At 35.8% G+C, this 13,412-nt stretch overlaps 1 protein-coding gene across 1 annotated transcript; it reads right to left on the bottom strand.

Annotated features, from left to right (window-relative positions):
* Nucleotides 1-280: 280 nt before the first annotated feature.
* Nucleotides 281-7,570, bottom strand: LOC113067301 (L-lactate dehydrogenase A chain-like). The gene is made up of 8 exons (XM_026239700.1): nt 7,422-7,570; nt 5,936-6,070; nt 5,621-5,738; nt 4,146-4,319; nt 3,877-4,050; nt 3,674-3,791; nt 3,315-3,438; nt 281-2,570 (listed from the first exon to the last, which is right to left on the bottom strand). Exons 2-8 carry the CDS (start codon nt 6,062-6,064, stop codon nt 2,406-2,408), a joined length of 1,002 nt encoding a protein of 333 aa, XP_026095485.1. The 5' UTR covers nt 6,065-6,070; nt 7,422-7,570; the 3' UTR covers nt 281-2,405.
* Between the last annotated feature and the right edge of the window lie 5,842 nt (nt 7,571-13,412).

Below are 13,412 nucleotides of genomic sequence, written 5' to 3'. Positions count from 1 at the left end.
AAAAAGTCAGTACTGTAATGCAGTACTTAAAATAATCCAGTCCAAACATTTTGGATAATATATATATATATATATATATATATATATATATATATATATATATATATATATATATATATACATTTCTGTGAGATTCATTCAGTGACGACTTATGGTTCCATATTTCAATTTTATTTCATTTATTATTTCTCATTGCATTTGGGAACTATTTCCAGATTTATTGTAATGTTCTCACAACTGTACACAATCATTTCACTGTACACAAAGTTTGGTTTGTGACTAATAATGTTTGAAAACTGAAAAGCTATAAACTGTTGCACTGTATTTTTTTTTTTTTTTACTTTTTATTCTTCCAAATGTAAAAAAAGAAAAAAGAAATGTTGCATTTCAGTCAATTGTCTTAATGCACTTTTTGGATGTGAATTAGATTTTTAAGACTCGAGTTGAGTTTCTTAGTGAGACTTTACCCCCTCATCTGCTAATATTTGTTCCTATTTGCACCAGGTTGTAGATTATGATGTCGGGCAGATCAATAAAAGAACATGATCTTAAATCGTGATCGACTTGTGAATGGTCATGGATTCATATCAGTGCATGTATAAAAAACGGTCAGGTGCCATTGTGCTAACCTGTGTTTGATCTTGAGCTATTGAACCTTAGCCTGGCCTGATATTGATGCTATATAACTTAATGCACCTGAAATGCTCTAGTTAACTTTAGACCGTCCAACCTTGTCCAATAAACCAGTTTATTTCTGAGACTGATAACATGACAGCTTTTATTATAAGTCACACTGTTTATTCAGTCACACGCTTCAAGTAACCGTCACGGTGTCTCGCCACTTAGCTGAGAGTTTCATTGCGCTGATGAACCAACACTGATATAAATAAAAACACACTGAAAACAGCATTTTGTTTCCAGCAGATACATAAGGTATACACAAATTACAAATGATGGATTCTCTAAACAGTAAGATTTCAACACTTTGATATACCATAATTTACAATGAATTTCTAAAAGGTTTAATCCCAAGATAATAGATGTAAAAGTGCTTTTTCTGGTTGGCAAAACTTGTGCACTTGTGGTTGTCTTGAGTAAAAAATCAGTAACTTGGTTTATTCAATGTGTTTACATGCGCAATCTTGAGATGTTTATGATGCTAAAATGCCTTAAACAGTGTTGTGCTCGTTAAGTGATTTCTTCGCAGAATGTTGTAATTAGGATTTTGTCATGATGTTAAATGGACCATAAGTATGTAACATGTACTGAACAAATTCCTTCAAATAATTCTTAATTCATTATGCAAATTGTTGCATTAAATTTAGACAACATTTTAAAATGGTTTACTCACATTCAGTGTAACAAATCAAAATTAAAAACGAATCGAAGGTAATTAAATGCATTAATTCAATATCATTCGTTAAACCATTCTCAGATTTCCTGTAGAAATTCAAAATTGTTTGTAAAACCATTCCAAGGTAGTTCAACATGACAATTCAAAAATTCTCCTAAAACCGTTTTTGCATTAGTTGTCATTTAATGTAACTGAAAATGTAAAACAGTTCCAAGTTAAACTGTTGCTTCAAATTCAATGCGAAAATTCAAAGTCATTCTTGAGTTAACTGTTGTGTTTAAATGTAGTAATTGTTCATAAAACCATTCTAAGATAAAATTGTTGCTTTAAATTCAATGTGACATTTCAAAATTGTTCAGAACTCCATACTTTTAAAACAGTTGCAAATTAAATTGTTGGAACGAATTCAATGCAAAAATTAAATATAATTTGCTAAACCGTTTTTGCATTGTTGCATTTAATTTAGAAATTAAAAATTGTACGTGAAAAAAATTCTAAGGTAATTCATTGAATTTCAATGCAAAAAGTTTTGCATGAAAAGTTTTGACTAATTTACATGGATTTTGTTCTGCCTATTTCACAAATAAGGACTATTGTGCTCATGTCTTTTAATAATTTGATGTCAAATCCTGCCTTAAAAAAAAAAATCCTGGTTTCTGAGCTTATTTTTAAACTTTTATTATTTTGTTGTACATGTAAATACCATGAAGTTTCATAAAATTGATATTTTGTAGCTTTGGTTTTACGTGTTGTTCTTGCTTGAAATGATCAATTTTGTGATACAGGACTTAAGTACGGAATGCTAGCTGACCGCAGAAATTAAAATAAGAATCTCAAATTGCACATCATTTTGTTCACGAGTGCTTTTTTCTTGAATATACAATAGTACGCACACAGACACAAACTTTTACAAAGTTTATGATCTTTGTCAGGACAACCAGAATAAACTTTATCCTATACAGCTAAAATTTAAATAAGATCTTACAATCTGAAGGTCTGAGACTGGGTTTGTAATTTGTGACACTGGCTACATTTTGGAGGAAACCGCGCTTCACAAGGTCAGCTCCTTCTGAACGGCCCACAGGGTCTCAGCGCTCTTCTTCAGCTGTTTCTCCTCGTCTGACTTCAGGGTCATCTGGACAATATCTGTCAAGCCACTGTTACCCAGGAGGCACGGCACGCTGAGGAAGACCTCTTCATTCACACCATGCATTCCCTGTGAACATGCAACAAGTGACAGATAATGGTGTTCTGTAGGATTTTAACAGCTCAGTTCCAAAATAGACAAGCTAATCACCTAGCCAACAATTTTTGACAACACAGGCCTTATTAGATACCTCATTTTGGCCTAATATAAAGCAGCACCACATGTACCTTCTGAAGTTCAATCCCAGAAACCACTGGGACCAACTGAGAAGCATTTCATCCAAAATGGTGGACAGACGAATTCAGAATTGAATGAAACAATGAATTGTGCAATGTGCAAAACTTGGTTGGTTTGAAAACAACCTGCAATGGCTTCAGATAGTTTTCCATTAGCATGTTGCTACGCTAATGATGTAGATGCCTCAATAATTGCATTCTCTAATGCTCTTTGTGTGATGAACACTATTTGTGGCACACAAGAAGTTATTCAGATTGGGTAAAGAGTACACAAGATTGTTAGCGTAGCAAAATGCTAACGATTTAAAATACTGAAACCAACTGTGAAAGTTTAAGTTTATGTTGCATACAAGTTGGTGTCCATGAAGAGCTTCTCAACTTCCTCACTTGGACTTGGAGCAGGATGTTGCCTATATAGTAATTAGTTTGTGGTTTTAAAATGGAATTTACTATTATTATTATTATTATATAGTATGTGCATATTTATGTTTTGACTCTCCATGCTAGAAAAATTATGGTTCACAATATTTGGTTAATGAATATGGTTGGTCTTCAGAAATAAACAAGAGGGTCTAACCTTGACCAAAGCTGAAACTGGATGACACCTGCGTAGGTTCCTCAAGATGCTTTCACACAGGTTAGCTACAGACATACCAATAGCCCAGGAAGTGTAGCCCTTCAGCTTAATAACCTCATACGCACTGCCAATACAAACCAGATTTATGTTAAACACAGATAAACAACCACGAGTCCAGACTAAATACATTTACACAAGGACTTGATTTATAGACTCTCTAATGGTAACAGAGTACACATCTATCAGAGATCATATACAAATAAAGAGAAACGACTCTTGACCCTTGGCCTCTCTCCCTAAAACCCTTCTTTGTCATTCTAAACCACTTATGAATGTCTAGTTGGTTACAAATTATTCACCTGTCAACCACCATCTTGTGGACGCTCTTCCAGTCCTCCTTGTCTTTATCTGTTCCCATGTCAGGGTTAAGACTCTGGAGGGACACTCCAGCCACATTGACTCCGCTCCACACAGGAACTACAGAAGCAAGAGAAAGAAGCAAGAGGTGTTCATTGTGCTCTTGAAGCACATCTGTGCTCCCAGTCATCTTTGCAGTCCTCACCGCTGGAGTCTCCATGTTCTCCAATGACCCAAGCATGGCAGCTAGATGGGTGAATGCCCAGCTTCTCTCCCATCAGCTGACGGAAACGAGCGGAGTCCAGGTTTGTGCCGCTGCCGATCACACGGTTCCTGGGCAAACCGCTCAGCTTCCAGGCCACGTAGGTCAAGATGTCAACTGAAGAGAAGACGACATCCGTTTACGGTCAACTGAGGCTACATGACGTCAACGGAAAACTATGAGCACAAAAGAATGGCCCAGGAATGACATACCTGGGTTTGAGACCACCAGAAGGATGCAGTTGGGGCTGTACTTGATGATGTTGGGGATGATGAACTTGAAGATGTTGACGTTCCTCTGGACGAGGTTCAGGCGGCTCTCGCCCTCCTGCTGACGTGCTCCAGCGGTCACAACGACCACTTTGGAGTTTGCAGTCACGCTGTAGTCTGGAAAATCACATGGAATGATCAATTTTGGAAAGATATAAGATCTAAGACCGAAGACTAAATAATTGCAAACATTGGTTTAGACAGGGATGCCCATTCCTGTTCCTGAAAATCTACCTCCCTGCAGAGTTCAGCTCCAACCCTGATCAAACACATCCGAACCAGCTATTAAAATCTCCAGGAGCCCTTGATAATTACAGAAAGGTGTGTTGGATCATTGTTGGAGCTGAACTCTGCAGGCAAGCTGATCTCCAGGAACAGGATTGGTCACCCCTGGTCTAGACGCTAGGTCTTCAACCCTGCTCCTAGAGACCCTCTGTCCTACAAAGTTTATTTCCAGCCTGCTTCAGCACACCTAGCCTGTGATGTTTCGAGTAATCCTGGAGACTGTGATTAGATGGTTCAGGTGTTTGATTAGGGTTGCAGCTGTACTCTGCTGGACAGTTGGACCCAGGAGCAGGGTTGAAGACCTAGGGTTTAGACTTCATAAAATGGTCTTTTTTGCATTTCACGTCATGAGCGCTTGTGGGAGTTGCTGTGTAGGAAGAGTTCTTCAGATTAGTTGCTCTGTAAATAAGAGCTCAATCCAATGCGACCAATATCTTTGTGCGTTTGCACTTTGTTAGCTTAGCAACATGTTAACGTAGGATCTACTGGAGCCAAATGTTTTAGAACCAGCTTTTTAGATGAATGAGCATGTTACATTCGATGGCAAAACCTGTTGCAGAGGTTCAGATCACTCTGATTGACTTCAGTTTAGTGAACCAGTATACAAGAAGAAAAACGGAAGAAACAAAAGTCAAGAGCTCTTCTCATTTTCTCATGCAGCTTTAAGGTTTTTACATCCATAGTTTTAAATCTTACGGTTTTCCTTTTGAAATCACAAATACAAACCGCTGCCACCTGCTGGTATGGAGTTGTTTTCGCTCACGCAGGCACAGAACATAAGTGCTAGTTGGCCATAGACTTTGCAGTGTGTTCAAAGCTAAACTTTTTGGCCCAGATGCTACTTCTTTGATGTCAGTGTGGTGTGTCTGGGCACTTTTGTTAAGTAAAGAAAAGAAAAGAAATCTTTCCTTTTCAAAATGTTTTATATATCTAATAAATATACAGTTCCTTTAAAAATTGCTGATTGCTGATTTCAATTTTAATATTTTACTTCTGTTATTTAAATGGTAAACTATTCTGTAATTACATTACATATTTCAGACTCAGGGTTACCTCACTAGTACATTTATTACCACACAGCACCAATTTTTTCCCGCTCACATTTTTTGTAATAGTAGGTTATGAAATCTGACCTTTATCCGCCACTATCTTGTGCGTCTTGAGAAAGAGGCTTCCATGCTGCAGGTCCATAGCCTCTCCTTTCAGCTTATCTTCCATCACGTCCACTAGGGCGAGTTCATCAGTCAGACCCTGCACGAACACATGCACGCACTTCAACACTCCTCTACTGATAATACAATCCTCTCCACCTCTGGGAAATGTTGAGTTCATGATTTAATTTTATTGCCCATTCACCTCAACTGGTTTAATTCAGAGCAGAATTGAAGTTACACTATATTTGAGTGTTGTTGTGTTATATAATGTGTTCTTCGATGTGACTCACTGACCTTGAGCAGGATGCTGACGGCGGCGGCCATCCCAACCATCCCTACACCCACCACGGTCACCTTGTTAGTGGACCCCGTGGCCTCCTCTTTGCTCACATGAGTGATGAGTTTCTCCTTTGTAGAGGCCATCTTCAACTACAGGTGAATTCAGAATCTCATCAGTTAGGATGCATTTTAAATGCATCATTAATATACTTACAGAATCGATGCTTTTCAAGAAAGAAAGGACTGAATGGCTTCTTAGAGGACCACATTTTGAAATTAACAGCACTTAATTTGCAGAACTCACCTTAAAATCCTCTCATTGATCTGTAGTCGTTTAAAATCACTAGAAAACTAAACATTTTAATTGCGTTTACACTTGAGAGACCTTGTAGAACATGCACTGATGAACTGATTAAATTTGCATTTCTTAATTTTATTTTTAACCAATAATTTTGAATATTTTAGAGTTGAAGTTGGTTTTGTATTGTTGGATAAATACATATATAAATAATAATATATACAAAATAAAATAAAAGTATTTTATTCTGAGACTTTGCCATGGAATTATTTAGTTTAGTGACCTGGTGTATACACTATAGACATATTTAATAATGATTATAATAATAAACACGAAAATAAGTACAATTAACGAATTCTAAATGTTAAATTAATCTATAATATAATCTCAACTATATTATAAAATAACACTGATTCTAGTCGATTCTCGTTATTTTATCACAGTAATTAAGTCATTTTAAGGAGGCTGGGGTTAAGATGACGCAAATTCAACTCATTTCGAGACCGTGGATGTGTAAATTGTGTAAACATGCTGAATGAAATACCAACTCATCTTGCGCAAAAAAAAAAAAAAAAAAAAAAAAAAAATTGCTAAACTTATGTTCTCATGCGGACGACCCCAAATGCACCCATAATCACAAGTCCCAGACCTCTTTGCAGTCCAGAAAACAAGAAGTACAGACTTCTTGAAGCACGTAGGCTTCAGTGACGCACCACACGAATGATCCACCAAGATTCACATGCTCCGACTAAAGAAATGCATTTGCTTAAAAGGTAAATACCTGATCGTAATGTTTATCTTGAAACAAGCATCAACAGGTCGTGTTTGAATTCAAAGGAGTGAAATCCGTCTAATTATTAGTATTTTTTATGATGTGCGTCATCGTCACATCACAGCTAAACTACCATTTCAGTGAGGATGCAACACAATATACTAATGGTAGAATATATATATATATATATATATATATATATATATAATTAATATTATATATATATATATATATATATATATATATATATATATATATATATATATATATATATATATATATATGACTATATATGTATATGACTATAGCTTTTTATATATATATATATGACTATATATATATATATATATATATATATATATATGACTATAGCTTTTTATTTTTCATTTAATGCGTTTTAAACTACTACCTAGCGCCAGCTAGTGTCTTACCTGTATGTAGCTGTGATTCTGCAGTGGTTTTCAGTGTAGTCTGGCAGGAATGTTTCCGCACCTGTGCTGAGAGGAAGAGGATCCGCGCAGCTTTATAGAGACTTAGGTCTCTGCAGAGCAAAAGTGGGCGTTTATCACCATGTGGGTGGTTTCAAACTGCTGGGTGTTTCTGAATCATGCAATCTAAATGATCCCCCTTACCCAACCCCACACCTAAACCTAACGTCACTATTACATCAACCAATCAGGTATCATGGTGTAAAAAACACCTTGATCTTGTTACTCCCATTACTTTCCTGCAGAGAACTAAGGCTTGTTCGACTTCATGCAGTTTTGCGCAAACCGATCGTCGGCTGACTTGAAGCAGTGCATGCCGGTTAGAAATTTTGTCCGACTTGATACAGCGCTGACGCCACGTGACTGTGACGTGTGCCGTCAAAGTACCACGAGAGCGATTCGAGAGTAGCCGTAGAACTCAGCCAGCGCAGCTTCTGAAGAGCGGCTGCACAGATTCTGATGACGACACAACTGATCCACGATTGGCTGGATTCACTGATGACACAGATGACGTGCGTTTCAAGTTTATTGCGAGTCGGCTTCAGTTTCAGAAATTCTCATATGGACTTTTAAAACAGTTCAATACGTTTTTATGTCGTCTTCATCTTATAAATCATATTTATTAAATATTGTTTTACTGTATTTACTTTATTGTTAATATAAAGTTTGTGTATGTTTATTTTGCATGACTTTCTTTTTTATACAGACCTTTTACAGTATTCAGCAGCATAACCTATTCAAATGAGCATTTTTAAGAACTAAAATGTTAATCTTAAAAGCATACAATCTAATGTGGTCATAAATGTATGCTCCTATACAAATGATACATAATACATTATTTTCCTCCATTTGTTTGGTTTCTTCATATTCTTTAGTTTATTTTGCTGTGTTTATACTTCACCTGCATGTGGTTAGCAAACTGCTAACAACTTGCTGTAACTTCAACTTAACAACATTCAAGACCCTTCCAAAACACCACTTATACACACATTAAACGCGATCAAGTAAGCAATCGCCACGTGATCTGCCATGACTGACGTAATTGCAGCAAACTACGGGAGCCACAACGTGTCCGGCTTCATATCTCCGTTTTCAGCTCCTCCCCACCTGTACGCGGCTACTCTCGCCGATCGGTTGCATCCAGCCGCAGCCGATGTCGAACACACCTCTATACTTGGGCTTTATAAAGAGAGGAACGCCACACGTCACGTGCTTAATTTGCATATGAATCAAATGGGCGTAGCTTCGCATCTCGTGGCGGAAGTCACGTCCATCAGGGGAAGCGTCATGGTATCTACTTAAGAACCTTACAACGTGTTTAATGTCTCAAATGAACTACCCACAAAACATTTATTGCATGATGTTGCATGTTTAATGCGAGTATTCTTGTTATTCTTGTATTTATTTGTTTGTAAACTAAAAAACATAGCTAACAAAAATATGTTGGAAGAACGTAATGCTAACGTTCCCATTAAGTTATAAAAACGTCATTTATGAACTGTTAAAAACGTTCGGTTTTAAAAAAAGTTTTAGAAACGCTTTGTCTTGGTTGTGAGAACATTATTTAGTTTTGATTGAAACAAGTAGTAAAATAAAAAATAAATCAATAAAACAAATAAAAGGTTAGATGGAAGTCCAACTAAAATGTTACAGGAAAAAAATATATCTTATAAAAATATAATAACTTAAATATATAATTTAACAAATTAAAAATCCTAGACTGGTTTACTGTTTTTAACTTTAGCCCTGTAGTTTCCATTTTTCCCTTTGTATTTTATGTATCTCATAATATTGCAGACTACTGAAGCCATGAATCTAATTATTATTATTATTATTATTATTATTATTATTATTATTATTATTATCATTATTATTATCATTATTATTTAATTTTCTTTGTGTGTGACATACAAATAGCAAACCTCACAATGAAATGTCTGTGAGTACAGTGTGTCCCTCGAGAGGAATGGGCCTCGTTTGAGGATGTGCTGTGTCATAGTGAGCTGGCGTGAGGGTTTCAGAAACACAGACTGCTCCAGGAAAACATGCACAGCAAAACTATTACTGGCAGTAGATTAGTGTTGTAACAGTACTGCAGAAACTGAATATCTTTTACCATACAGAATATCTTTTTTTATATATATATATACAGTAATTATCTAATACATGATGACAATTGAAATGTTAACCATCAGTTTTAGACTAAATAATGTGTAAAAAGTTGGCTAGCAGTCAATAGTCAATAGGCTAGCTGCTGGTTAACCTAATAACTGACAACATACTGATTATACTGATTATTATAAGTTGTAAAAAGCTCATTCTGTGCCGTTTTAAATATGTTTTGTAATGAAACTGCACAATCTTGTGGTGTGAAAAGTTCCTTTAGTATGTATGCTGTACGCTATATATTCATAAAGTGTTTTCATTTTTAGAGTTTCAGGTTCAGTCATGTTCTCTAATTAATAAATGTTCGATTCTCTCAGGGGAAGTGTTCATATAGCACTAGTGTTATTTATCTAAAGTCTGACAGGTCATGACAAGTTACATGGTATTGCATAATAGAGGAAAAAAGAGAAAGGAATGCCCTAAGGAATGCTTATGTATTTTGTCGTTCCCAAACTAGCGGTCTTTGGATTAATATTCCTTTAAGATTTATACTAATTTGGTAAATGAGAAATAAAAGAGCTTTACACACTTGAAATAGTCAAACAGTTGACGCAAGCCATTGACTTCCATATTATTTTCCCCATATAGAAGTCAATGGCTACCATCAACTGTTTGATTACCAACATTTCCCAAAAGAGCCAATCTTTTGTATTCAAACTCATACAGATTTGAAACAACTTGAGAGTGAATAAATTATAGATGGTCACCATTTTCATTTTTGGATGAACTGCCCTTTTAAGAACAATATGACTTTACTTTTAAATAGTATCTAGATAAAAGTTTATCCCCCGATGAACGTTTACAGAATATATAAATGACTACTAAATGACTAAATGCTATTTTGCATATTTGCTCGTATTTTATTTGAAGATATGTCTTAAAACCAACACTGTGAATACTAAACTGTAATTTTTTTTTTTTTACTCCGTTTCACTCAAATGAAAGCAAAGATCTAATTCTCCCAGGTTAATGTTCTTATTTGCATATTTGTAGAGTCCCTCCTGTTTACATCTAGCCTTGAGTGTCTTCGTATTATATAGAATTATGTTTTACTATAGAAACACATGTTTTTTGTGTGTGTGTGTTTTTGTAGAACGTGAAAAGATCTTGAGTTTGTGTTAAACAAGCTTAAATGTTGATTATTAGTAATTTAAGCCCCTTGCCATATTGCCATGTTTGTAGTCTTTTTCTAACACTTTTTTCATGTTCTTAGTTCTGAACCGAATCCTTTGCATAAGCACAATGGATTGTGGGTAATATTAGCCATTAAAGTGTGCACGGTTCCACACTTCAAAGATCATCCGGGGTCTTCTGAAATACTCTTTTCAACTTATATGCTTTGGGACACACATATTGTAATTAGGGCCGGGACTTTAACGCGTTAATTGAGATTAATTAATTACACAAAAAATAACGCGTTAACTAAGATTAATTAATTACAGAAAAAAAATTCCCGCATTTTTACGTATTTTTGCACCGCGGAACGTTTCTCACTGGATGAGTTTCGGCGGACCGATTATACTGGAGCACCAACTAGCGTTTGCAATCGCATATCACCGCAGCACATGATCGAACCTTAAGTATCACCTCAACGCAAAACATATAGCAGCTAGCGTGGACTTTACACTTTATGTTGAACTATATATTATTTTGTTGGTGCAACAGTTTATGTTGAACTCTTTATTGTTTTGGCCAAGGTTATTGAGAGTTGGACTTAGTATGTTATGGCCTCTGAAGCAACAGAGAGATGTTTTCTAATAGTCAGTGTTTCCAATGTTCTGAATGTAATTGACAGTATTGTGTATTACTTAAAAAACACTTTACAGAAAGTTCCAGCACCTATAAGCTTCCTGAATTTCTGAAATGTAATATTTCTAAATTGTTTCTAAATATGCTATTGCTACTCTTCATGGCAAAAATTGCACTGGTCTGCTAGACTTGGTTGAACAAAAATAAACAATATTTTGTTGCTTAAGCTTATGTATTCAGTCATTATTCAATGGTATACTATAAATCCATGTGAAAAAAAAATTACTTCTCACTGTTCTCAGGTCAAATATTTATCTGCGATTAAAATGCGATTAATTTCGATTAATTAATTACAAAGCCTCTAATTAATTAGATTAATTTTTTTTAATCCAGTCCCGGCCCTAATTGTAATCTCTCATACTATTTAGGATGGATGGTATAAACATTAGGATGCAGGGGCGCTGTTTGAACTTGTTTCTTTTGTACTTAATTCTGGTCATGTTAAAGGATTAGTTCACTTTCAGAATAAACATTTCCTGATAATTTATTCATGCCCATCTCATTTAAGATGTTCATATCTTTCTGTCTTCAGTCGCAAAGAAATGAAGGTTTTTGAGGAAACCTTCCAGGATTGTTCTCCATATAATGGACTTCAATGGTGGACAACGGGCCGAAAGTCCAAATCAGAGTTTAATTGCAACTTCAAACGGCTCTACAGGATACCAGACGAGGAATAAGAGGCTCATCTAACAAAATGATCAGTCATTGTCTTAAAAAAAAAAAATGATATACTTTTTAACCACAAATGCTCCTCTTGCACTAGCTTGACTTCACGCATTATGTAATCACGGTTTAAGGTTCACGTGTGACGTAGGCAGAAGTACCAAGTGTTTACAAGCGAACATGCAAAGAAAGTCAAACGTCCTTGACAAAAAAAGGACAAAACAACGTTTTTAGTCATTTTCACCGATCTGTGTGAACGGGGATCTTTTCGACAATGTTGTCATCTGTATGTGAAACTTCTCAAAAACACAAAGAAAAAAAAGGTTTGTTTTCAGTACATTGTTGTCATATAAACGTTCCCTAAACTAAGTGTAAAACACTTCTCTGGAGTTGAAAGCAGGGCTTAGAACGACGCGATTAAGCGCAGTGTGAAAAACCCTAAAAAAAGAAGTAGAAAAGAACACATAAAAAGCGACATAATTAAAAAACAAATAAATAAATAACAAACTTTAAAGAAGATACAGTTTTTAGTTTTGAATCCTGAGCTATTTTGCTATATAAAAAGTATATACAGACGTGTTAACCTTGGCATTTTCTCTGCTAACTCAAGAGAAAAGAATTCATTTGTTTCTCCACTGTTTACTCTCAATCCATCATGAAACATTCGTTCATGTCTTCGGGGTGAGCTGCCACTACATGGTTATTGCACAGAGTTTTGAGACTTTTTTTCGGCCGACGGCAACACAACAGTCATATTGACTTGGTTGAAGTGAGCAAATAATCACATCACAGCTTTCAGCAAGTCTCATTTCGATCTCCAAACTACGTTGGACCACACAGACGCTACACACACCGACATTTGTCATTAAATGTTGCCGTTCCATGTCACACTATCCTGCCAGCCTTCTTTCCTTCTGTGCTTTAACTTTCACCATCTCTCCATCAAGTAAGGCAAACTTTTCCCTCTCTACTTGTCTTTCAGATGTATAAAGCTCACAGCGGTTCATCATGTAATCTCCTCATAACTACAGCATTTCCAGTGAGGTTACTTTAAAGCCTAATTAACCCCAATGAGATGTTGATAAAGACTATCAGGCTCCACAGAGATGCACCATGGTAGGTCTGCTTGGGAAGTACTGTAATCTTCATGTCATCAGCTATTATGGCACCACAGGGGTTTGTGCCCTTATCAAAATTATTTTTTCCAGTCAGTTATGAAATCAATATTTATTCCTCTGGTTGGAATGAGGTGTAAATGAAAGCAGGTTTTGATTATCATCCACAATTGTTGCCCTT

This window comes from Carassius auratus, chromosome 50, assembly GCF_003368295.1.
Source record: "Carassius auratus strain Wakin chromosome 50, ASM336829v1, whole genome shotgun sequence".
Classification (NCBI taxonomy): Eukaryota; Metazoa; Chordata; class Actinopteri; order Cypriniformes; family Cyprinidae; genus Carassius; species Carassius auratus.
Note: the sequence above shows the minus strand (reverse complement) of the source record. Positions and strands in the feature narration are given on the sequence as shown.

Coding starts and splice junctions, on each gene's coding strand:
- LOC113067301 (XM_026239700.1), bottom strand. CDS start 6,064: ATGGCCTCTACAAAGGAGAAACTCATCACTCATGTGAGCAAAGAGGAG. Junction 4,320..5,620: donor CAAGATAGTGGCGGATAAAG/GTCAGATTTCAT, acceptor GTGATTTTCCAG/ACTACAGCGTGACTGCAAAC. Junction 4,051..4,145: donor TCTGGTGGTCTCAAACCCAG/GTATGTCATTCC, acceptor TCTTCTCTTCAG/TTGACATCTTGACCTACGTG.